The sequence below is a fragment of the Haliotis asinina genome, chromosome 15, assembly GCF_037392515.1.
Source record: "Haliotis asinina isolate JCU_RB_2024 chromosome 15, JCU_Hal_asi_v2, whole genome shotgun sequence".
NCBI classification, from domain to species: Eukaryota; Metazoa; Mollusca; class Gastropoda; order Lepetellida; family Haliotidae; genus Haliotis; species Haliotis asinina.
In genome coordinates, this window is record NC_090294.1 from 14,967,977 (window position 1) to 14,994,932 (window position 26,956).

At 39.1% G+C, this 26,956-nt stretch overlaps 1 protein-coding gene across 2 annotated transcripts in view; it reads right to left on the reverse strand.

Annotated features, from left to right (window-relative positions):
• Positions 1-1,758: 1,758 nt before the first annotated feature.
• Positions 1,759-26,956, reverse strand: part of LOC137266384 (cilia- and flagella-associated protein 99-like) — a 43,884-nt gene continuing 18,686 nt past the window's right edge. The window contains exons 4-19 of one of the 2 annotated variants that reach the window (XM_067801881.1): positions 26,016-26,110; positions 21,588-21,700; positions 20,352-20,443; positions 19,586-19,644; positions 11,889-11,996; positions 11,416-11,568; positions 10,389-10,477; positions 9,292-9,496; positions 8,730-8,788; positions 7,828-7,910; positions 6,705-6,757; positions 5,708-5,848; positions 5,071-5,154; positions 4,060-4,139; positions 3,166-3,343; positions 1,759-2,130 (exon numbers count right to left, since the gene is read on the reverse strand). In XM_067801881.1, the coding sequence (XP_067657982.1) occupies positions 1,993-2,130; positions 3,166-3,343; positions 4,060-4,139; positions 5,071-5,154; positions 5,708-5,848; positions 6,705-6,757; positions 7,828-7,910; positions 8,730-8,788; positions 9,292-9,496; positions 10,389-10,477; positions 11,416-11,568; positions 11,889-11,996; positions 19,586-19,644; positions 20,352-20,443; positions 21,588-21,700; positions 26,016-26,110 (1,730 nt within the window). In that variant the 3' untranslated portion in view covers positions 1,759-1,992. The remainder of the gene's footprint in view (positions 2,131-3,165; positions 3,344-4,059; positions 4,140-5,070; positions 5,155-5,707; positions 5,849-6,704; positions 6,758-7,827; positions 7,911-8,729; positions 8,789-9,291; positions 9,497-10,388; positions 10,478-11,415; positions 11,569-11,888; positions 11,997-19,585; positions 19,645-20,351; positions 20,444-21,587; positions 21,701-26,015; positions 26,111-26,956) is intronic. The other variant, XM_067801882.1, reaches the window with a different exon arrangement.

Genomic DNA, 26,956 nt, shown 5'->3' on the forward strand with positions numbered 1-26,956 from the left:
TGACAGAGCACAATGTTTGACTGACTTCCAGTTTTAGACGAAAGGCATCAGACGATCCCTGAATGGTCTCGGGATTGACATTTTGGTTAATACCAGTAGTCTACAATCGATGTCCTTGGCATCATCAAAGAGGACAGATTCTGGTGACCTGTTTTGCAGACAGCCTCCTCCCGGGTACTGTCTCTGCAACATACCTGGAATAAACTCGGCCAGACTCTTTAAAGAAGCCGGGTGACAAATGTCTTTCTTTGGGCGGATCTCAATGAATTTGAATGACAGGATTTTGGAACTTCTGGTGGGTCAAACGAACAATCTTTTCTGTGATGGACTATAGTCTTCCACTGAAGAACCGTTGAGCTGTCATGAGCTGAAACAACATGCACCTCTGATTACACTTATCAGAGGTATACACAAAGTACGCAGTCTAGACTACCAGTTGCCCGACTTCCATTTTTGTGGAAGTCCCGGTGGCTGAGCTGACTTGGCGACTGACTTTGTGTGCTGGCGTTAGGTGCCTGACTCTGAGGGTGCGGGTTCGATGGGACTCAACCGAAAAAGTACGAGAATTTGTACTTTACAAAGAATATGGCATATGTAACATGCACGTCATTCCAGGTTGTATGAGATGGTTGAGATGTGTGTGAAGACATCCATACTTCATTCAACAAGAGATCACTCTGCATCTTGATGACATGGCCAAAAGAGCTGAAGTTCAACTCAAACAGTTCTTGGGTCGTGTTGACTTGTCTGATCCTGGTCCCAAGAAAATGATGTAGTTAGTTGTATCTCCGAAGATCTTACTAGCTCGTCATAATATTCAGTGAAAGTAGGATTGTGGGTTAAATTCTTTTGCTCTAAGTCTTCATAAATGTTTTTGGTTTAGATCTACTATCACTTGATCAACACAGCATCCTTAGCAGACACTAGAATAACCTAAAACTTACTAGGTGTTCATGTAGGTGTAGGTGTTTCGGCACTCAGCTTGTCTGGACACTTCTTTACAATCTCAAGACGATACAAATCAACCCAAAATGTTTTAAGCTATCAAAACATTTTTACTAAACACCCAGAATGGATGAGACTTCTCTTCACAACTATTAGATACTTTGTCAGTTAAGAAGATGTGTTGACAAATGTGTACTTTTCCCTGCAAGATTACAGCTCAAAGAACAGCGTAAGGCTGTGATGAAAGAGGGGTAAGGTAATCAAAGATTCTTATCCACTTCACACATATTGACCTTGTGGGGAATTAATTCCAGAGTTGTGAACACATCAACTATGAGGCTAACCCACCTCCCCATTAGTAAGTAAGCCATAATAAAGAGTGAATGATCTTAGTTTTATGCTGTTTTTAGCAATAATCCAGCAATATTACTGCTGGGATACCAGAAATGGGTTTCAAATGTTGCACCCAGGTGGGAATTGAACCCAGGGCTTCAGGGTGATGAGCAAACACTATAACCACTAGGCTACCCCACCACCCCGAGCCACAATAATTGAGTGAATTTAGTTTTACGCTTCACTCAGCAATATTCTAGTTATATGGTAGCATTCTGTAAATAACCGAGTCTGGACCAGACAATCCAGTGATCAACAGCAAGAGCTTCGATCTATGCAATTGGGATACGATGACATGTGTCTACCAAGTCAGCAACCCTGACCTCCTGAACCATGATAGTCACCAATAGTAATGGTTGCTGAAGCTCGATTTTAACCCTGATCTTCATGGGTCCGAGTCACAATAACTATAACAACACATTGAAATACAAATAATAACCTTTATTCACTGTGTACTGGCATCATTTTCATGCATTAAAAACAAATGTGTTTATTCAGATTTGTTTGTACAACAATAATATAATGGACGGTTTCAGTAATACATCAAATCGCATTCAGTATTTACAATATTCTTGCACAATAACAATATTAGGGACGGTTTCAATAAATATCACAGCAGAAATTATGATGATGCAAACAGAGCTTTTTAATCCATCATGTTGCCATGGCAATAGCATTGGCTCCACGGAGACGACTGGCTGATTTACTACTGGCAACACCTTGTGATAAGACCCTTGCAGTTTTCTCCCTTGATCGTTCAAGTTCCTGCCATCGATTCTGCTCCAGGTAATTCTGAAACAGAGACCACACAAGTGAATTAGTGAAGGTGCAACAGTCATGGGAGGCTGTGATCTAAGAAATTAATCTGAGACAAGCAAAACCTAAGGATGAATATATGATCATCTTTTCAAGACATACTGTCCAAATACACACAAACCCCAGCTAGCCCTCAGCATGTGACAGAGGGAGCCATATGTGCTCCAGAGAGGTGTATCGATGGTGTTGGGGATAGTGTTAAAGGAAACAGCACCAGTAGAAAGAGTTACACAGGAACCCAGCAGTGTAAGGGGTAAGAGTATAGGGGTAACCTAGTAATATTTGGGATTAGTATACAAAGGAAATTCACCAATAAAAGGGGTGAATCAGCAACCGTAGTATACACTAGTGGTGTGACAATTCATTGACACGCATCGAAGCATCAATCCATGGGCTGATACAGTGAACTGATTCAAAGTTTCACACTGTCGTATATCCCGATATGATACTTCTAATGGCCACGATATATCAACTTTTAAGTTAGAATATTGCTGAGTCTCAATATTTGTCAAGAAAAAAGACTTACTTTTGTTTGATGATTAAAACATATGTTAACCTATTTTCCCTTCATAAATACACATTTCTTGGGGATTCTTGCGTCAAGAACTGTGTCAGAACATTGCTTGCATGTTACCAACATTCACAAAATCTGTGTATAAACTTAATGATCTCTTTTCTGATTGAACATTGAACGCTGGTGAATTTGATCTTTGGTGTTTCATAGTTGGTGTTAGAACTGAAGATGCTAGTATTGTGATACGTATTGTATCGCCATTCTCATGTCATGATTCATATCTTATCACAACTGAAGTGCACAATACTTTGGCAATATATTGTCATAACTTTAATTTCATGACGTCTTGTATAGCTTGTTGTATGTGAATACCAGCACTAGTATGTCCCATGTTGGGATTCAAATGACAGACCCTCTGATCAGAAGCTGGATGCCTTGTCCACATGACCAAAGAGGTTAACCCTGTTAGCACGAGTAGTTATAACAAACAAACACACCTTCTGGTGGATAAGACTTCGTGTCCTCTGGGCAGAATGGCGACTGGCCACAAGTTTGGCGTTTTCCTGTTCACGAAGCCTCTCAGCCTTTTTCTCCTCCAGGCGGCGCTGCAGCTCTGTGAGCTTCTCATCCTGAATCTCCACCTTTACTCCACGTGTCTTTTTCCTCTCTTCATATCTGCAGTGAAAACACACGTGAACTGACCTACATATTATTGGCATCCACCCACAGGGTGTACTACTTTCCTGAATACTGAGCTGATCTCATGGTTGATGAGGTAGAAGTGTGAGTGTTTCCAGTCATGAATGGTCTTGCACGCAATATGGGCAAAACATTTCTAATCAAATATAGGAAATGCAATGTGATTAAAATATGAGAGTGAGCGTTTCCAGTCATGAATGGTCTTGCACGCAATATGGGCAAAACATTTCTAATCAAATATAGAAAATGCAATGTGATTAACATATCATTCTGCTGAAGTCTGACTATTTGATTCCCTGTAAAGAATCGTTGACTATGTGGCAGTGATGACATGGGTTCTAACACCATATTCAAGACTGAAAGAAAGCATGGACTTACAATTTCTTAATGCCAGGCATATAAACAATAAGAACCATATTTAAACAATTTCCTTGGTATCATGGTGCTGGAATCAAGCCACCTTCCACTCCTTGGGCAGACCGCCTATCCACCTGACAAGTGAAGGGCTCTAAACTAGGACTGAGAACCTCGAAAATTGTATGGAACAGCTGGTCAAGAGCCTGTCTTACAAAAACATACACAATACCATACAGATACATAACACTATGTGACCCTACTGTGAAGTCCATCTACCTTAATTACCCCAGATCATGAGCAGTCTACTGGTATTAGACTGGGATGCTTTGACTTACTTGAGTGCGGCTGCCCTTGTCTGCTCTGTACGGTGTTTGGAAATCGTCTCCAGTGTATCCAACAGCAGCTGATCTTTGGCCTATAGAGACACACAGAAACACATGATTTATTTGTTGTTGTATGCTGTAGTTAGCCACAATATACCTACATTGTGCCAGACAGTGATAAACCAAGTCAGTACCACACAAACCAGTGGTTGATGTTATAAGCAACCTTTAAGGCTGTGGAGGAACAATGACAACAATATGTAACCATATGTCTACCTCCTGATTCAGAGACCTCTGACAAGCAACAGAAAGCTGGACACATACATGAAGGCTGATTTGTTGTTTAACACCTCACTAAGTAATATTCCAACTATATGATGGTAGTCTGTATACAATCAAGACTGGTCCGGTCAGTCTAGTGAATAAAACTATAAGCATTGATCTATGCAAATGGAATATGTTGACTGGTGTCAACCAAGTCAGCAACCCTGACCACCCAATACCTTTAGTCGCCTCTTACGACAAGCAAGTGTTACTGAACATCAATTCTAACCCGAAACTTCACATGTTGAGATACACTTGAGGTTTCAATGGGAGAGAACACATAAAACACTGTAGTTGAACAACCACTAACAAATCATACAACTTATGCAAGAACTTTATCTTACATATAACACAAGAAAATCATGGAATATTTCTTCTTATCCCTCCTGATATTATGCATACAAATACGTGTTCAGAAGCTAAAATCTTGAAAACTATGTTTAGTATTGATGTGGAACTGCTCAATCACAGAGGTAAAGGACTTCCATTTTCAAACATCTCTCAGTGCGGAGATAGTTGTAAGTGCCATGCCTTTAGCAGTAACTTACAACTGTCTTAGCGCTAAGAGAGCTTCAAAAATGTAGACGCAGGTTTTTTCTCATACTCAAACGTATCAAAATTTGCTAACAATCACAACAATGAAGTGAGTAGTGGGACACCTTGGTAATTATGTTACAGATCATTGACAGCTGAGCTTACCTGTTTGGATGCGAGGATATCGTCACGGCGCTGCTCTTCTTCCTCCTTCTGAGACGTCCTCATCAGATTTAGACGCTCTTGTAGCTGCACCATAGATCACACACAACTAACACTATGCTCAGACAAGTTTTATACATGCCTAAAGCTTAAATCATCCCCTTCTACACACTATACGTTATTCTTATACTGTAAATTGTTTAGACAGCTACGAAAGCTTAAACAGTTTATACAGTTCAAAGATATTCACTGTGGAAAGGAATGGGTTCAAATATTCAAACTCTTGTTTTCAAGGAATCAGAGTAACTGGTAAATGTTAATGATGACAAATGCTTGTGGTACTAGGGAAGATCATTAAAACAACCAACTGTCCTTTGATTTTAACTCATCTCTATGTCTGAAACATCTGATTCACTTTTAAAGAATTGTGTGTTTTTTTTATCTATTATTTCTGAGGTTGTAAGAATTTAATGACTTAAGTGTTTATTGTTGAAGGTCACACACATCAATATTCAAGGTCTTTACACAAAAATCTAGACTAGACCAAAACGTCCAGTGACTGACATCATGAGCACTGATCTATGATGGTCAGTAAACCTAACCATCAGTGTTACTAGTTGGCTTGACAAGATGATCTCACCTCGGCTATGGACATCTCACTCAGCAGGCCCATGCCGGCTGTAGATGTCAAGTCCACAAACTTCTGTCTGACTGCTGGGACAGCCTCCATTGCCCGGATCTGATGGATGAGCTCCATCTTGCGCCTCATCTCAATCTCCGCCTGAAACAAAGTGTCGGGGAATGTCAGCATGTGAGGTTAGTGATGAATCTAACAGTTCTTTTCACCATAGTCTATCTCATAGTCGAGGCTCTATATTATTTCCCCTTCCACCCAGCTTTTTTTGTAATGCTGTATCCCAAATATGTGAATCACAGAAGTCTAGATTTTGCACAGGTCTGTTTTCATTGGGCTTCTTTTTAATTTATTGATGTTTTCTCTGTCCACTTATGTATTTACAGACACTAAACATTAGTCCAGCCTCAAGCTGTCAGAAAGCTTTGTAAGCCTCAGTTCAACATCACCAACTTATGCTTTAAATATTCATATTTCCCCAATGAGAGCACTGGGGCTGTACAGTGGCAGACGTGAATCACGTTTATGTAGAGTACTTGTTCATGATGTTTTGCATAGGGTCATGCATTCTCGATTCTAAGTATATATTCCTGCTTCAGCCTATCCACTGATGCACATGATGGGGAAATACAGTTTACGAAGGAAGATACTATATGCACTACAACTAGATGTGGACAGTTGACAGAGAAGAGGACTTCTGTTGCAAATGTGAAATCTTTTGTCAACTGATGAGAAACAAAATGCAGGATTTCTGGCAATGATGTGATATAGGTTCTATATTCATAAAAAGTAACTAAATATAATGCACACCTGCAATTGCTGTGGAGAGAAACTGTTCAATATTCAGTTATTACTTTAAAAAGGTACACAGGCCTTTTTTTCCCTTATCTTCATCATGTTTATAATTTAAATAATCGTTACTAATGTTCTATTCCATCATTTGTTGTTCCTCCCTGTGGTTGGTTTTTGATACACAAAGATATAAGACAAGTCATATTCATACCTTCTCCAAAGCTTTCTTCATCAGTTCTCGACTCTCCTCAGTAACTTCCTGAACTGCAGACAACACATACATACAGATGAGCACAGAGTTTCAAAGTAAGACTGACAGTAACAGTTAAAGTAAAAAGTGTAAAGGCACAATTTCACATATTTCTGACTATATTTTGGCCTGTTATATATACTCATGGAAACAAATAAGGGAACACACAAAAATACATGTGTTCCTTTATTCTTTTCCAGGTTTCTTCACAAGGTATATACTGCATTGTGGGTGAAATTCTAAAAATATATAAAGGAACACTTGTACTTTCAAGTGTTCCCTTATTCGTTTCCATGAGTATATCTTAGGGCATTTGCACTCACTTTATCTTCCAATTGATGCAATAAAAGACTTATCATACGTTATGATTTGCCTGAACTTGGTAATTGAAACTTCAAGATGAACAGCTTCCAAACTGTCACATGAGGTGTTGTCAGGGTTTGCTGAATTGGTCCTTTTGTCTAGGACTGAGTACTGTCTTCAAAGGAGTTACAGGATATTCATAAACAGCAATCCAAGAGACATAACTCTTTGGGGTTCGTTTAAAATAATGTTCGGTCAGTAGAGGGAGAGACAGTCAATTTAATGCAACATTAATTCATTTGAGTTTGTAATGTAATATTGTAACCTAAATGCACATATGGGGATACTAATAGCTTTGCTAAGGGTTGGTAGTTTATATTATTGCGAGAAATGCCTCATATATTTGAAGGAAGTGTTGTGTGAAATAGTCCCTTTAAGGAATACAGATAATTCTGCCATTTTTAGCCTAGACAGTGTTTTGCAGCTAGAAGATTGATTGTTGTTCAACTCTGCAGTGATTTGCCAGTGAGCAAATATTTGCTCAATCACAAATCAGCCTGTCAATAATGATGTCAAGAATAGACAACCTGTTGATATTATGAGCTTGTCAAGTACAGCTGAGGTCTACAATGAGAAGCAGCTGAGACACCAAACATGACTCTCCTCCCAATTCAGTCGTTGTTTCTGACAGACAATGCAGTGTTAGGAACCATTTGCAATATGACAAGCTAGGCTATTCCCACAGGATCAACATGAAGAGTCTACATTTGTTATTACCAACCTATTTTCTGTTTGTACTCTTGCAATTTCTTCTTGGCATCTTTGGCATTTCTATGGCCCTGCATTGTGTCCTCCACAAGTTGTCTGGAAAACAGTACCACTTGTCATCACTCATTCAGGAAACATGGAACATACTGCAAGAGTGTATACGTGTTAGAAACCCGCCCAGTAGCCCTTTAGCCACCCTAGGTAGAAAAATGAACTGATCCTGATTATATAAACTAGCCTTCTTTATAACTTGAAGTTGCATAAAAATAGTATCTCATCATACATCTGACACGTTTTGTCTCCTGTGAACTAAACAATTCTGCATTTGCTAAATAAGGACTTGGGTCACTCAGAAAAAGTAGTGAAAACCAGTGCTCAAACAGAAATGTCTAGAAGTAAGTCAGGGCATCCCCTAACACACTGAATATGGCTTACCATTACTTTAATAAATCAGCCTAGATATTTGTGTCACTGAGAATGTCATGAGGGGAGCGAAGTTCTCTTGTGACTTTGAACAAGTCCAGAATGAAAGCCCTTGGCAGAATTTATGTGTAACAGTACTTTACAACATGTGGATTATACTTGTAGTACTTAACATAGTCTGTGGACTAAACTTTAAAGGTGTTACCACAGCAGATAGCATGGATCTCTGTCTATAAACACCGGCAAAAGGAAACAAATTGTATTTATAGATATTATTGACTATAGCTGGGCTGCAGAGTAATGATGAATGGTTATGGCAAGTGAGAAACACAGTTTGACAGTTTCGAATAGTCCAAAATTAAACTACAGAAGAGTACTAGCTTTATAAATGTTACATCATGTTGACTGATGTAGTGTCATAACCGAGTCTCTGTCTCAGTCAGCTACCATGTATCAACACTGGAAACAGCTCAGCCTCCCCAGACAACTCACTTCATCATTTGCTCCTCTTGGAACTTCTTCTCCAAGAACTCCTTCATCAGCTCCTCGGTCTGACAGAACAAACAAAGTACCACTGTAAGTCTAATATGGAGGTGAGGTGAGGTGAGGTGAGGTGAGGTGAGGTGAGGTGAGGTGAGGTGAGGTGAGGTGAGGTGAGGTGAGGTGAGGTGAGGTGAGGTGAGGTGAGGTCTGATGTGATATGTTGAGCTAAGGTGGGTGAGGTACGATGTGGTGAGGTGAGGAGAGGTGAGATGTGGTAAGGTGAGTTGAGATGTGAGGAGGTGAGGTGAGGTGAGGTCACAGATTCAATCCCTTTAACAGTGAATTCTATAGAATATCATCATATGTAACATATATCTGGTAGAGTACAAGCAAGGTTATGAAGGTATGCAATTTCACATACAGAATATATGAGAAAATGTAAGAACATATTTAAAAATCATCATAAATGAAAATAGTTTACTTGACTCATTTTATGATACAGAACAATATGAGAAAATGACTTTGACAGTCTACAAATAGATCATGTGACACTTCTTGTCTCTGGACCTACCTCTTTCTTCATGTCTTGCACTTTGCTCTTGTTATCCCGAATCAAGTTCTGTCGTGCCAAGATGGCTTCTTCATGACTAAGCTTGCCTTCAAGTCTCCGACGCTCAATTTCGGCCAATTGCACCTCCAAGTCCCTCTGCCTCATATCGGACTGCCAGCGTAAAAACGCTGAGGAATCTCGAGCCCCAGCCTCCAGTTTCTCAAGTCTACAATGTTACAGGGATAATGTTATGTTTCACTCTTACTTCTTTGATGCTACACCTACAGCATCTTCCGACAGAAACACAAGTTTCAAATTCAGGAAGTTAAGCTTGAAATGCTTGCATCTCAATGATTTGATGCACCAAACTTGAAGCAACTCATGAACACTGTAAAAATAGAACTAAGTTCTACCTATATAAATACACACATTACTAAATATATTAACAAAGGTTTGATCTGGATTTCATGTCATGATAAAGTGAGTTTAGTTTTTAGTCGCACTCTGCAAAATATGGCAGAGGTCTGTAATTAAGCAAGTCTGGACCAGATGATCATCAGCATGAACATGGATCTGCACAAGTGGGAACCAATGACATGAGTCAAATAAGTCAGGGAGCATGAAAACATGATCCCGTTAGTCATCTCTTCCAGAGAAAGAAGAAAACATGGGTAAGAAGAGCAAAGGGGTAGAAGGGTGGGATGGTGGCAAGTAAGAGAAAAATGGAGTGTGTGTGGGGGGAGTAGGAAGGGAGGAGAAACAGGAGATAAATGGGGCAGAGGATTAAGGCACAGAGAGCGGGAAGGAGAGAGCGGTGGAAGGGGGCATTTTGTTGTTTTATTTGCAGCTGGAGCAATAGGTACTGTTAGAGGAAGAGTGACAGTTTAGACAAAGTGAAGAATACGGTACAGTCTGATAATACAACCTTGACAACCACCCTATATAAAGCATGGTCAGACACTTAACCAAGTGTCTTCACTCCATCATATACAGTTCTTCTTTGCTGTCTTCCAGTCTTCAATTAAACCCCTGAAGAAATGCACATCAGGGGAGATAACTCCATGATGCAAACTGACTGTCTCAGCATCCTACAAATCAGATGTACTAAAACAACTTACTTCTTCAGTTCTTCTTCCTCTTTGCGCTGGTACAGCATGCCTTCGCGGAGAATACTGGCTGCATTCAGTTTAACTGGAACCTCTTTGCTCTGTAAAACAGAAAAAGATGAAACTATGTATCACATCCACAGTCAAGTCATCCATACTGGACTGAACTTAAAATTCACAGTTTAGTGACATTCAACACACATTTCTTCACTGTACACAGTGGTAATGAATAAACAACCTGGAAGAATCTATATTCACGACATTAGTCTAGGCATTGGATATACACCATTTTTATTTTATTCATTGTATTTATGTCAGCATGTTCTTGGACTGGACATTATGTCAGTATGTTCCAGGAAGATGGGTATATGTTGGTATGGTGTCAATAGGATATCATGTTTAAGGATAGTGGCTTTATGTTGGCATATTCAAGTGAAGGTGGGTATATATTGGTATGTTCTAGGACAGGTGGCAGACTTTATATTTGTATGTTCTAGGACAAAGGTTCTATGTTGATATGTTCTAGGACAGGTGGCAGGCTTTATATTTGTATGTTCTAGGACAAAGGTTCTATGTTGGTATGTTCTAGGACAGGTGGCAGGCTTTACGTCAGTATGTTCTAGGACAAAGGTTCTATGTTGGTATGTTCTAGGACAGGTGGCAGGCTTTATGTTGGTATGTTCTAGGACAAAGGTTCTATGTTGGTATGTTCTAGGACAGGTGGCAGGCTTTATGTTAGTATGTTCAAGGACAAAGGTTTTATGTTGGTATGTTCTAGGACGTGGCAGGCTTTATGTTCATATGTTCTAGGAGAAAGGTTCTATCTTGATATGTTCTTGGACAAGGTGGCAGGCTTTATGTTAGTATGTGCAAGGACAAAGGTTCTATGTTGGTATGTTCTAGGACAGGTGGCCGGCTTTATGTTTGTATGTTCTAGGACAAAGGTTCTATGTTGATATGTTCTAGGACAAGGTGGCAGGGTTTATGTTAGTATGTTCTACGACAGGGTATATTTATGTAAATGTGTTCCAGAACTCACCAGAAATCCAGGCACAGGATGAGCTTTATGTTTGTCAAAGTCCAGTTTTCCATCTTCTTCTGACATAATGTTATTAAGAACTTCCTTTGTCTTCTGAGACTTCTCTGGGTTGGCACATGCAAACTGCATCCTAGATGCTTCCATCAACCTCTCCTTAAACATGACATACAGGAGGCATTATACAGGAGATTCTATAAACAGGATTGGGAAGTAATGATACACAGACACTGTGCACACCTAACCTTTGATGTTTGTTTCATAATGAAACACAATAGACCAAAAACAAATTTTGAGATTGGGATTAACATCATTACGAATGATAATTGTCTTTGACTTCTGGCACTTCCAATGTAAAAGCGCCTGATAATATAGATGTGAAACTGATATTCAGACAATTTGACTCAAACAATATTGATTCTCCAGTGAATTAACAGTGTGTTCTGACTAAACCCAGGGGCTTCTGGTTCAAATACCTCGGCAGCCCTGCGGTTGGCCTCCTTCTGTCTGTTGATGCGGTCAAACTCTGATGGTGTCCGGTACAGTCCAGATGGGGGTGGAGTGTGCTTCTGCAGTTTGGGAATCTGTTAAAAACAAGATATAAATTACGACAGAAAAGAAGGGATCTGACAACAAACAACTTTAATAGACAAGTTTAGGACTAGTCCACAATAGGTTGGTTTCTTGTTTAACAATATTCCAGCAATATGGCAGTGGTCTGCAAATACTCAAGTCTGGACCTGACAGTCCAGTGATCAACAGTCTGACCATGGATCTACACAACTGGGAAATGATAACACATGTCGACCGAGTCAGCAATCCTACAACTTGATCCCGTCAGTTGACTTTTACAACATGGGTTCCAGAAGATCAATTCTAACCCGTATCTTCACAAGTGCCCAGTCTATAAGCCTGAGAGCTGACAAGGAACAAAGGATACAATACAAAATGATTTCACAGACAAGTGATTTGACCAGGACAAATGTCAGCAATAACATCCTGTAAATAATGAAGTCTGCACCAAGCAAACCAGTGACTGAAATCATGAGCATGAGACAGATCAGAGAAACCAACTGTTAAAAGGCAAAGATGAAAAGCAGTTTAGGAAAGCTGTTTCATTGTAAAGATGAGCAACAGGAAGCCATAACATTGTTATGCACGAAACATACCATTTTGATGGATTTTAGGGGTCAAGTTAGTGTTATCTATGGGGTCAGCTTATACACAGTAACATACGGTACTATAAAGTCATACCCCAGTTGCCCATTTCTGAAAACCAGTGTAAACATGTCGGTCAGGATTACTGAAGCAATCTTCATTTACATGTCCAATCAGGAAGCCATGTCCAATGCAGGGAAACTGCTCACAGGCTCAAAGATAAGCATGCAGAAAGATCCATTCTCTGTGATAAAGAAGAAATGGGTAATCCTGGGCTGCCAATCTTGAGACATCCACGATCAAGAGGAACTATGATTGAAGAGGACAATACTAAGAGGTGGAGCCTTCATAGAAATCCCAACATTCCTTGGCCACCCTGGACAAAGGATGATTGAAAATGAGACATTTTCTATTTTATTGCATGCTCACAAATGCCAATATTTCTCAGCTGTAACCACCATTACTATAATATAAAATATACATTTCGCGTCTAACTTAGCATCATGCCCATGTTGATGTTTCTATGTCAAAGACATTACTTTTATTATCCTGTAGACTCAAACGGTCACCTCTATACATATAAGCTTACAGCAGATCATCTATTAGTGTTTGTCCACAAATATTCATTGGATTTTTGCTGTGAATCAAATGTTCTTTATATTAGTGAGCACAATGTGCAAAAATATGTTTCACATGAAATGTGACATTTATTTTCCAAGAATTCATACCATCAGGATTAATATTCAGCCTTACGATAGGATGATGTAAATCTCATCCATAAACTAGATAGTCCAACATATACTGGTAGTTTTGACCAGCACACAACATTATATGACCATAGCAGTGACTGACCATGACAACAATAGGATTGGCTAGACCACCCCAGAGTGAGTGAGGCTGGTTGTATGCCACTGTCAGCAATATTCCAGAAACATGATGGTGGGGAACACCAGAAATGGGCTTCACAATTTGTAAACAAGTGGGGATTTGAACCTAGGCCTTAAGTGTGATGAGAGAACTCCTTAATCACGAGGCTAGTCCTACACCCCTCAGCAATTATATACTGAATATTGCCAGCTATCGAGCGAGTGATGTTTTACAGATCTACACTGTGATACCAAGAAACCATTAACACAATGTGCCACGAGGCTAGTCCTACACCCCTCAGCAATTATATACTGAATATTGCCAGCTATCCAGTGAGTGACGTTTTACAGATCTACACTGTGATACCAAGAAACCATTAACACAATGTACCACGAGGCTAGTCCTACACCCTCAGCAACTATATACTGAATATTGCCAGCTATCCAGTGAGTGATGTTTTACAGATCTACACTGTGATGCCAAGAAACCATTAACACAGTGTACCACGAGGCTAGTCCTACACCCCTCAGCAATTATATACTGAATATTGCCAGCTATCGAGCGAGTGATGTTTTACAGATCTACACTGTGATACCAAGAAACCATTAACACAGTGTACCTCTTGATGTAATGAACTAAACCCAGGACCTACTGCAATCTCCCCTTGTTTGTCATTATTCAAATGAATGTTATTTTTGATCAGTTACTTTACAATGGATAACATGCAACACTGCCATTGTACGATTAATTTTCAACTCCCTTACAACAATAACAATGTATACCGAACCCAAATGTCTTCCGACATGAGTCGTCAAATACTTAACACTCTGAAGCTAGCAGGGTTCCAACTTTAATCTACTTTAATGTGTTAATAATACATGATGGAATCAACACACAAGGTTGATATTCTATTTATCACACAAAATCATCCTTTCAACATTATCTGTTTTTAAACAGTAATAACTAACATCTTTACGGTAAAAACGTGCAGCTAACCAGCTTGAGAGGCAGAAAGATTAGATATGTTATTTGATTATGATGTCATGGTAACGCACAACGTCACAATAGCCTGCGAACTACTGGGATGAAATTTCATTGTTGCAACTTCTGTGGAACTCTGTTGGGGATGAAAAACGTTTTAGATTCCATTGTTCATTTACAAAGTAATACAATTTACGAACAGATAAAAAATGCCATCTCCCATTTACAGTCCAAATCCAAATGCACCCTATAACATAATAAAATATCACAAGCAACTGCCCCTGAAGACGCTTTGTTCACACGTACAAGACGTGGTCAGACACAAGAGAAATACATGCTCATGAATAATCAGAGAGAAGGCAGGACAGATAATTATCAGTCATTATCCAAGAATCCCACACATAATGACGAAGCTTGGCAGATGTCTATCAGACAATTATCTAGTCACCTTATCAAACTTGGAGTGTGCGTCTTCCGGTCTGAGCAAACAAGGACAAAGATTGGGAATAATATGAAGATTATACACATATATCACGTATAACCACGGTGTAGTTTGTGCCTGACAGCGATCATTATGTATGATGTGCATAATTATTGGGATTATATAAGTTTAATGGTTACAACATTCTGAACACCATCATGGTGACATCAATGTTGATTGTACTTAGAAAACTCATTATGCAAACACTGACAGCCAGAAACACTGGGGGTGATTAAATCAGATCTGGGTAATTATCTAATGCAAGTGCGTAGTCTTGCGTAAATATAGAATAAAGTATTGTGCTGACTGAAATATTATTTCACCCTACTGCCTTCTTTTTTGACATATGCTCCAGAATTTGTCTTCATCAACTCTTGCTTTTCATAATATGCAACAAAGAGGATTGGGTAGTCAGGTTCGCTGATATGGTTCTGGTGGTCAACACACTCCATCTGAGTAGGTCAATGCTCATGATGTCAGTCACTGGTCTGCCTGGTCCAGACATGATTATATACAGATTATCATTTACTCATATGGTGGGAGTACTGCAGATTGTGACAATAACTGAAAATGAGCACAGGGTTCTAGCTGTTTCACACTGACATCAATGAGGAGTGAGTGAGTGTTAGTTTTACAATGCACCAATATTCTAGCTATGACAGCGGCCTGCAAATAATCTAGATTTCATGTCATGAGTGAGTGAGTTTAGTTTTAAATTGCACTAAGCAATATTCCAGCATTATAGCAGCGGTCTGCAAATAAGCGAGTTTGGAACAAACAATCCAGTGATCAACAGCATGAGCATTGATCTGCACAAATGGGAAGTGATGTCGTCTCAATCAAGTTAGTGAGTCTGACCACCCAATCTCGTTAGTTACCTTTTTAGTCGCCTTATGGGGTTAGCATGGTTTGCTGAAGACATATTCTACCCTGGGACCTTCACTGGTCACGTCAACTAAGTTAACTGGACGTGATGAGTGACTGATTATACATTGTATAGCCACAATATATCAATATCATGCAAAGAGAACACTTTCAGTCTTGTTCTAACCCTCGACTTTAAGCTTCAGATGTATACCAGTAAATTTACAATGTATTCACAAAAAGCCATAACAAACATACAGGAAAGTATGTTCGCAGTGTGCAACATCAAAGGCATGTGAATAATACGGTTAATGCGGCCATTAAAACTATTTGACAAGTGTGAATGTTATTTGGAAGTACATTTAGATAGATCAACAAGTGCCATGGACATGCCAAGTGACTTTAAGCAACACAGATTCTAATTACAACCCATCACAGCATTAGCAAAGTGTGAGCGAGTGTGGCTTGAGGCTGCTTTAGGCAATAATTTGAGCAATATCACAGTGGGGACACGTAAAATGGGTTTCACATGTTGTACCCATGTGGGGAATTGAACCCAGGTCTTCAGCTTGATGAGCGCATGCTTAAATCAATAAGCAACCCCACTGTCCATTATAAGAGAAAGCAATGACTTGAACCACTTAGTTGTGTTGTTCTAATCCTGACTGCATGTGAACATCACAGGTGAGTGAGTTTTGTTTTACGCCACACTCAACAATATTCCAGCTTTATGGCGTTGATCTGTAAATAATCCACTCTGGACCAAACAATCCAGTGATCAACACCATGAGCATAGATCTGAGCAATTGGGAACTGATGACAAGTGTCAGCTTAGTCAGCGAGCCCGACTACCTGATCCTGTAAGTCGCCTCTTAGGACAAGCATAGTCGCCTTTTATGGCAAGCATGGGTTGTTGAAGGCCTATTCTATCCCGGACCTTCAATGGTCAACATGACAGACATGACTGTTTCAGATTTGAGATGGGACAGTCTCCATAAGACTGGTAGTGTTCATTCATCTCAACACAAATCTGAAATGACAAAATTCCTGCCACCTGCCCCCAATATTCTAGATTCATGAATGGTGACAGGTTTATTTAGAGACATTTAAAAATGAAAACATTCTGATATGTTCATTCTAGGGTCTGTAATGTCTTGTTGCTACAACTTATTTTGATCAGTCACATTACCTTTTCATATTGTAAATATTCAAATGTGTCTTTCCGAATATTTCAATGACTTTTATTCAGTATGCTGTGCTGGTGTAAACTGATTTCACAATCTACTTCTCATCTAACCGATTTCGTATTGAACATGTTGATAAAATTTGAAAACCTTCTTACAGAATATACATAACAACCCAAACAGCTTTTTCATGTGATGTAATTTATTCCAATCCTGTCATTATTCTTACTCTCTGTGTATGTCCCTGATCTGGACAACTATGTATTCTTGTATTTTGTGGACAGATCAATATTCATAGACCTCAACTTGGAATCCTTGTCCATTTGTGGCACACTGCCTCAGCAGCACTCATCAGAAGTATCAATCAATGGCAACCTCGTCTTTGCTTCAGGCATGACAATAACACCTCTTAATTGAGGTAATAACTCCACCAGGAAGAAAAGATAGAAAGGACTGTGTTGGTTTATGGCAGCAAACTTATCCTCAGACAGGACCATGGGGATGGAAAATAATACACCATAGTCCCTCTACATATTTCCCCTCTTAAGATAAGGGTTTTAAACTGCCCTTGGGAGTTCAAGGTTGTTGTAAGAGGTGACATGTGGTTTACTGATCAAGCTTGCTGACTTGGTCAGTGCATGTCATCACATCTTAACTGCACAGATTCATGCGAATGATATGAATCACTGGATAGTCTGGTTCAGGCACAATTATTTACACATCAGTTCCATATAGATGGAAAAGTTCAGTATGTATTCTTAAACACCACACAAAATCTAAATGATACAAAATGTGAATCAGGACACAAGGAATTCCACTGAGATTCAAAGCAATGGGTTCAGTTCTCCATTTCTGGTGTGCACCACAGTGATATTGATAGAAAAGGTGTTGTAAAAGTTAACTCACTCACTCACTGCAGTCAGCAATATTCTATGTGATGACAGCCTCCAAATAATAAAGTCTTGAATAGATAATCCAGTGATCTTATAAGCAACATTGTCTGGTCATGGTGACTGTAGTCAGCTAAATGGACATCAAACCTGATTACCCAGCCTACTGAGTCACCCTCGACAAGGAGCAGTGGTTGAGGGGAGCTTATTCTGATCCCAGGTCAATACAAGGTGGATTCAGATTTGATTCATTTTGGCATTATTTCTCATATCTCCTATCCTTCTCTAATCACTGTTCTTCTTTCATCATTGTCCTTTTCTTGTCATTGTCCTTCGCTTGCGCGATAATTGTCCTTCTCTCTTCATGTCCTTTAATCATTGTCCTGTCCTCATCAGCCTTCTCTCACCACTCTCCTGAATCTCTCATCATTGTCCTTTCACGACTGTCATTTAATCACTGTCCTCCTCTCATCATTGTCCTTTTCATCACTGTCCTTCTTTCACATATATCATTGTCTTTCTCTCATCATTGTCCCTCTCTTATCATTGCCATGTCAACATTCTGTCACTCAATTCTTACTCAAATACACACTATACCAACTTCACTAAATCAAAATAGTGTTTCTTATCCTAAGATTAAAAGTCTACATTTATGATGACATCACAATGCCACCATTAAAAAGTGATGTAAAGCATGTACTCATTGTTAGGATTAATATCTACCTCATATTTTCACATAATCACAAGGAATTTATCCAAATGAAAGCATTCAGTAGTTACACTGCAATCACCTCAGAACTAAGGCCCAGAAAAGGATCTTTCATTTACACAAGAGTGTGGGTGTCTTGGAGACGATGTTCAGTCATATCCGAGCTTGGTGTGTGAGAATCAAAAGGCAGGAGCAACATTTACTATCTTGGTGAAACCCACTAGAATTGATACAGCTCTGACAGGTTTTCTGAACTGTCATCACAGGGACACAGTCTATTTCTACGCCAAATTAATTGTGAAGGAAGCTTGATAGTACTTGGATGAAACAATACCCAGCACACAACTGATCACACACACCTCTGTCCATCGTCACACCCACAGGAAAATATACAAATCACATCTGAGATTCTGTACATCCAAAACATGCCAAGAAGGCATGGACGATAGACACACAAAATTAGATTACTTTTTAATGGAACGAAATGAATGAAAACAAGAAAAACAAAGTATGAAATATCAAATTCTAATCAAACAAAGCCATTCCTTTACATAATAAGCTTTGGTTGAATAATCAAAACCTTTCAATATTTAAAGGCCTTTAGTGTGTGATATTATTACAGGAAACTGAGTACTTGTTATCACAAAGCATGCTGTCAGAGATGATGGCCACGGCAAAATGAAAATCACCATTACACAACATCAGTTAAATTATGTATGATTGGAGCACAGTTGCTACAACAATATAATACTCCTTAATTTAACGTATTGGTTACTGAAGCTTGTAATTGGAAAATATATTATTCCTTTTAAAATGCTTTCAATAATATGAGAACTATTTAACAGGGGGAAATCAGCTCTCATCAAAGTGAATGCATTTGGGATTTAAGAAGGAGGAGAGGAAAGGGCAGAAGGTAAAGGCAGAAGATTAAGGGAGCAGGACATGGACAGTTTTAACGAAAGACAGCAAATATAAAGAAGGCGAGGTGGAAAGCGAGGAGTAGGGTAAGTAAGGAGGTCATGGGCTGTGTTGTACTCACTGGCTCAGGAACTGGAATACTTCTGGCTTTTGGCTGAGTCAGCTTGAAGGGTTTCACCTCTGTGAAAAAAACACATTTCATCAGCTCATGGTTTCACACTGTCACATGATTACATGCACTTTGTATAGTTTTCCCATACTTGTCCTTCTAACATCAATTACCCCTTCACGATGCCAGGTTGGAACTGGTGCCAACATGTGGTGGTAACATGGACTTGTTGACATGGTTAATTGTGTATTTCATGTGGTTGTTACTCATCACATCAGTGAATGTCTGGTCTAAAGTGACTACTGTGAACGTATTATATATTGCGCAGGCTTTATTTTCTCACAAAATAATTTACCACAAAATTTAATACACAGCAATTATAATCCTTTCATTCATTTAGATCTACCCACGCCTCTGAATTCTTACCATAACACATCAAATTTAATGATCACAATATATCTCACTTCCTAAGAACTTAATACTTCTGTGAGTAAAGGTACTACTGCATATATTGCGCAAGTAAGGATTTCCTGTGACCAAGCAATACATACCGCCTGACAGGTTAAGACTCTCTGGTTGTTTTCACTGCTATTAGTGGCAGTCTAACATACAGCTTGCAGTTCAAGCAATTACTGACTGCAGAAATAATTGACGGAGCGATGTAGTCAAAACTGTCAACATCCGCAAAATTTGCCCCACGCGAAAAAAATGTATGTTTACAGTATTTACAGACAGCAACAAACAACCAAGGACAAGATGCCAGTGCTGTGTTACCCACCTGTGGCTGGGGCCACCTTTTTCTTGGGCTTCACCTTGTGGTCCAGTTTGTCCTTCATGTGCATCACCATCTCCCGCAGATCTGAGAGCCACCTACATCATCCAAAACATCAAGATGTGTCAATATCTCCAACGGCTCTCACAACCAACTGCCATATTGACAATATTAACTCTTAAACATACAGCCCTTTTTCCTCATCATACCACCCTGATTCCTAGTGACCTTGTGAGAAATACTACTTTTAAGTCCTTCTTGTTGATATCTGAACTGAAAGACCTACTTGTAGATATCTGAACTGAAAGACCTTCCTGCAGATATATGAACTGAAAGACCTTGCAGATATCTGAATTGAAAGGCCTTCTTGTAGATATCTGAACTGAAAGACCTTCTTCTAGATATCTGATTTGAAAGACCTTTTTTCTAGGCATCTGAACGGAAAGACCTTCTTCTAGATATCTAAACTGAAAGACCTACTTGTAGATATATGAACTGAAAGACCTTCTTGTAGATATCTGAACAGAAAGACCTTGCAGACATCTGAATTGAAATATTTTCTTCTAGATATCTGAACTGAAAGACCTTCTTCTAGATATCTGAACTGAAAGACCTTCTTCTAGATATCTGATCTTAAAGACCTACTTGTAGATATCTGAACTAAAAGACCTTCTTGCAGATATCTGAACAGAAAGACCTTGCAGACATCTGAATTGAAATATTTTCTTGTAGATATCTGAACTGAAAGGCCTTCTTGTAGATATCTGAACTGAAAGACCTTCTTCTAGATATCTGATCTGAAAGACTTTTTTTTCTAGATATCTGATCTGAAAGACCTTCTTGCAGATATCTAAACTAAAAAGACCTTCTTGTAGATATCTTAACTGAAAGAGGTTTTTGAAGCTATATTGAATTGAAACTGAGATTTTTCACTGATTTCAACTGTCTACATGCTGCATGTGATCTTGTTCTTGCTCACCATCATCAAATTTGCTCCAAATCTTCATTACTGTTTATCACCATAACAATTCACCATGCTTCTACGTCTTTGTGATTTTTCTTGCATGTAACAGTTCACAAGTAAATTAAAATACCCAAAGGTTTCTACAATTAAAACCAAACCTCAGAGTCATGTTTTCACTTTAGCATCAAAATCTCCAAAAGCTCTGACAGCAACGTTTGTAACATGCATATCTGACACCTACAACATGAACGTAGGGGATTCATCTGAGACAGACTCACCTCTCTAGGGGTGACAGTAGGTTTGTCTCCACAAAGCTCTGTTCATAAAACTTGCCCCATTGATCCTTCACCCACGTCAGTAGATTCCTCTCATCCAGGAAGAAGTTCAGGAACTGCCATTAGGAAAAATACATAAACACTTAACCATCCCTGCTGACTCAGTACAGAGTGATGAGTACAGAATATCCTGTTTATAATGCCACCGTCTGTCTGGCAGAAAATATGGACTTATGTCCAAGGTGGCATTATAACCAGGTAGGAGAGTTAGTGGTGCTATGCAATTAACTAGGTGATTGAGCTGATGTCTGCAGTAATGAACCTTGAACGATTGGATAATCCCTGCGTCTAAGGAATGCAGGTGAGTTGTTCTAGGTGGCAGAAGTGTAAAATCACATGTGTTAATCTATCTGGGATTACATGACTAATCACAGCACTGGTGAACTTGGCCAATTAATTCAAGTCATGTCAATTAACAAATTTAGGGGTGTCTACTATATGTAACCAGTGTAACTGGTATTATAAAAGGGCGAAAATCCAAAAACCATACACATAAGGTATTGTATCCAGTTTGGCATTACAACCAGGGTTATATATGGGCAGTAAATCTGTTCTGACACAAAACATGGCATTACATCCAGGGTGGCATTATATTCAGGGCCATTATAATAAGAGTGTACTGTAGTTCAAGACTAGTAACAGTCCCGTTATATGGCACACATTTCCAGGCTCATTTCCTGCTCACATCAATCTATTACTATCCCTGGTCAAAGGACACTACCATAGTTTCCAATACTTTTTCAACTCCCCTGGGAATATACAGTCATTCTGGCTGTGAGGTGCACTAAACGCTCACATTGCCAACACATACTCAGAGATTAAGTGGATCTAAGTATCTTACTATGCAAATGTGTCCACCGTGGGACCTGTCCATAGATGTCTCCGCTGGGCATCAAACCCATGCATGCAGCATGATAGGCAGATGCCTTACCACTGAAATGTTGCATTCCACTGCGCTCATATCCATGCATGAGTGCTTTTACATGTCTGAAATCCACACAGTTTCATATCATACAGAAGTTTCAACATGAACACCCACTAAGAGAAGTATCTTGAGCCAACCATCCATGCATGAGTGCTTTTACATGTCTGAAATCCACACAGTTTCATATCATACAGAAGTTTCAACATGAACACCCACTAAGAGAAGTATCTTGAGCCAACCATCCATGCATGAGTGCTTTTACATGTCTGAAATCCACACAGTTTCATATCATACAGAAGTTTCAACATGAACACCCACTAAGAGAAGTATCTTGAGCCAACCATCCATGCATGAGTGCTTTTACATGTCTGAAATCCACACAGTTTCATATCATACAGAAGTTTCAACATGAACACCCACTAAGAGAAGTATCTTGAGCCAACCATCCATGCATGAGTGCTTTTACATGTCTGAAATCCACACAGTTTCATATCATACAGAAGTTTCAACATGAACACCCACTAAGAGAAGTATCTTGAGCCAACCATCCATGCATGAGTGCTTTTACATGTCTGAAATCCACACAGTTTCATATCATACAGAAGTTTCAACATGAACATCCACTAAGAGAAGTATCTTGAGCCAACCATCCATGCATGAGTGCTTTTACATGTCTGAAATCCACACAGTTTCATATCATACTGAAGTTTCAACATGAACACCCACTAAGGGAAGTATCTTGAGCCAACCATCCATGCATGAGTGCTTTTACATGTCTGAAATCCACACAGTTTCATATCATACAGAAGTTTCAACATGAACACCCACTAAGAGAAGTATCTTGAGCCAACCATCCATGCATGAGTGCTTTTACATGTCTGAAATCCACACAGTTTCATATCATACAGAAGTTTCAACATGAACATCCACTAAGAGAAGTATCTTGAGCCAACCATCCATGCATGAGTGCTTTTACATGTCTGAAATCCACACAGTTTCATATCATACTGAAGTTTCAACATGAACACCCACTAAGAGAAGTATCTTGAGCCAACCATCCATGCATGAGTGCTTTTACATGTCTGAAATCCACACAGTTTCATATCATACAGAAGTTTCAACATGAACACCCACTAAGAGAAGTATCTTGAGCCAACCATCCATGCATGAGTGCTTTTACATGTCTGAAATCCACACAGTTTCATATCATACAGAAGTTTCAACATGAACACCCACTAAGAGAAGTATCTTGAGCCAACCATCCATGCATGAGTGCTTTTACATGTCTGAAATCCACACAGTTTCATATCATACAGAAGTTTCAACATGAACACCCACTAAGAGAAGTATCTTGAGCCAACCATCCATGCATGAGTGCTTTTACATGTCTGAAATCCACACAGTTTCATATCATACTGAAGTTTCAACATGAACACCCACTAAGAGAAGTATCTTGAGCCAACCATCCATGCATGAGTGCTTTTACATGTCTGAAATCCACACAGTTTCATATCATACAGAAGTTTCAACATGAACATCCACTAAGAGAAGTATCTTGAGCCAACCATCCATGCATGAGTGCTTTTACATGTCTGAAATCCACACAGTTTCATATCATACTGAAGTTTCAACATGAACACCCACTAAGAGAAGTATCTTGAGCCAACCATCCATGCATGAGTGCTTTTACATGTCTGAAATCCACACAGTTTCATATCATACAGAAGTTTCAACATGAACATCCACTAAGAGAAGTATCTTGAGCCAACCATCCATGCATGAGTGCTTTTACATGTCTGAAATCCACACAGTTTCATATCATACAGAAGTTTCAACATGAACATCCACTAAGAGAAGTATCTTGAGCCAACCTTCCATGCATGAGTGCTTTTACATGTCTGAAATCCACACAGTTTGATATCATACTGAAGTTTCAACATGAACACCCACTAAGAGAAGTATCTTGAGCCAACCATCCATGCATGAGTGCTTTTACATGTCTGAAATCCACACAGTTTCATATCATACAGAAGTTTCAACATGAACACCCACTAAGAGAAGTATCTTGAGCCAACCATCCATGCATGAGTGCTTTTACATGTCTGAAATCCACACAGTTTCATATCATACAGAAGTTTCAACATGAACACCCACTAAGAGAAGTATCTTGAGCCAACCATCCATGCATGAGTGCTTTTACATGTCTGAAATCCACACAGTTTCATATCATACAGAAGTTTCAACATGAACACCCACTAAGAGAAATATCTTGAGCCAACCATCCATGCATGAGTGCTTTTACATGTCTGAAATCCACACAGTTTCATATCATACAGAAGTTTCAACATGAACACCCACTAAGAGAAGTATCTTGAGCCAACCATCCATGCATGAGTGCTTTTACATGTCTGAAATCCACATAGTTTCATATCATACAGAAGTTTCAACATGAACACCCACTAAGAGAAGTATCTTGAGCCAACCATCCATGCATGAGTGCTTTTACATGTCTGAAATCCACACAGTTTCATATCATACAGAAGTTTCAACATGAACACCCACTAAGAGAAGTATCTTGAGCCAACCATCCATGCATGAGTGCTTTTACATGTCTGAAATCCACACAGTTTCATATCATACTGAAGTTTCAACATGAACACCCACTAAGAGAAGTATCTTGAGCCAACCATCCTTTGTTTCATTTTGTAAATGTTGAGCACCAGGCATAGCAACATGCTGAATAGCACAAGACTGATGATTCTATAAACATTACAATTTCCTGTTCACTGAATGATTTAAAGCCCCTCTCCCCAAACATATGAATAAAGTACACTAAACCTTATTGGTAGTGGGGTATCCATGCAGTCCTCTACATCCCAACTAGACTACAGACTAGATTACAGCAGAATGTAACCAACCATCTCTCAACCAGACAATCCTGTGATTGATATTGGCAGCAACAATTAGAACATCATGACATAACCAAAGATCAACCAATTCACCAAGTCTGACCATTGAATAACCAATTATGACAAGCAAAGGTCCTGGGGCCTTGATTTTCGAAGTTCTCTTAGCACTAAGATAGACATAAGATAATGTGTGCCTAGCATTCTAGAAATTGGTTAGTAAAGAGTAACATAAAACTTTGTGTATAATATTTCAGTTGTTTTTTTAGTCTTGCTTTCTTGTCTATTGAAACAAGGTAGCTGTGAAGATCCAGGCTAGGAGTGGTCTTCAGGAAGCCTTATTGCTTACTGTATTTGTTTACTGGTCAGGCTTGCTGACACATTTCATAGTATCCCAACTGCATAGACTTATGTTCATCATGTCAGTCACTGGATTGTCAGTTCAAAACCAGATTATTTACACCACTGCCATGCTTGAAAACTGCTGAGTACAGCATTCAACAACAAACAATCCAACAAATTTAATTCGGATATACTGACCTTATACATTTTGTTTGCATTCTGAGATTGCAGAAATTTTCTCAGGTGAGGTAATCCAAGCTCGTCCATGCGAAACAGGATCAGGTAACAGATAACTGGAAGAGAAAGTACAGGTTAATCAATTCACCTGCCTAGCTGATGAGGTTACTTACACATTTCTGTTAAAGTAACAAAGTACTTGCATTACAACATGTACACACTCTCATGTTCCTGTGTTAATATGCCAAATTAATTACGTTAATTACTGACTCCGGCAGCAAGGTGACTCACTGATGAGGCTACCTACACATCAACTTAAACCTGCCCATCTGATTAGGCTAATCTCATACTGACGTTTAGGTTAACTCTGTTCTAATGATGAGACTAAAGAAATAGAAAGAGTTGATACTAAAGAGTTGCTGTAATATTTTGCTGTTTCACAAAAGGAGCATAGTGCTACGGTTGTTGAAAGTCTATGATGCAGAATGGGAGGTACAACAGTCGTATTGCTACAGATGCTTTATGAAATGGGGCACGACGATGGGGACACGAGGCAGAATGATATATTCCATGTTTCAGCTCTTTTCCATATTTTTATATATATAATTGCAAGACTCCTTTTCGTTTGACTGGCTGACTGACCAAGCAAGGTTTTGAATGCATTTGTTTCATTCATATAAAAAAACATAACCCATCCATACCCATTCACAGATTTGTTTTTTGACTGGATGATAATAAAATTCTGTTGTTTGTGTAGCATACTTTCTCTAATGAAATTATATACCTTAAACTTTTGTTAACAGTGATGTATCTATTTATTACAACTGCTGTTAACCTGTTTTAGCCTTTCTCTGCGTTTATGGAATTAAGAATGTAAATACAGACGAGTATACTAGTACATTTTAGTTTCATGCGTTATACTCTGCTACCTATATAAATATTAAAAGTACCGAAGCCAATTC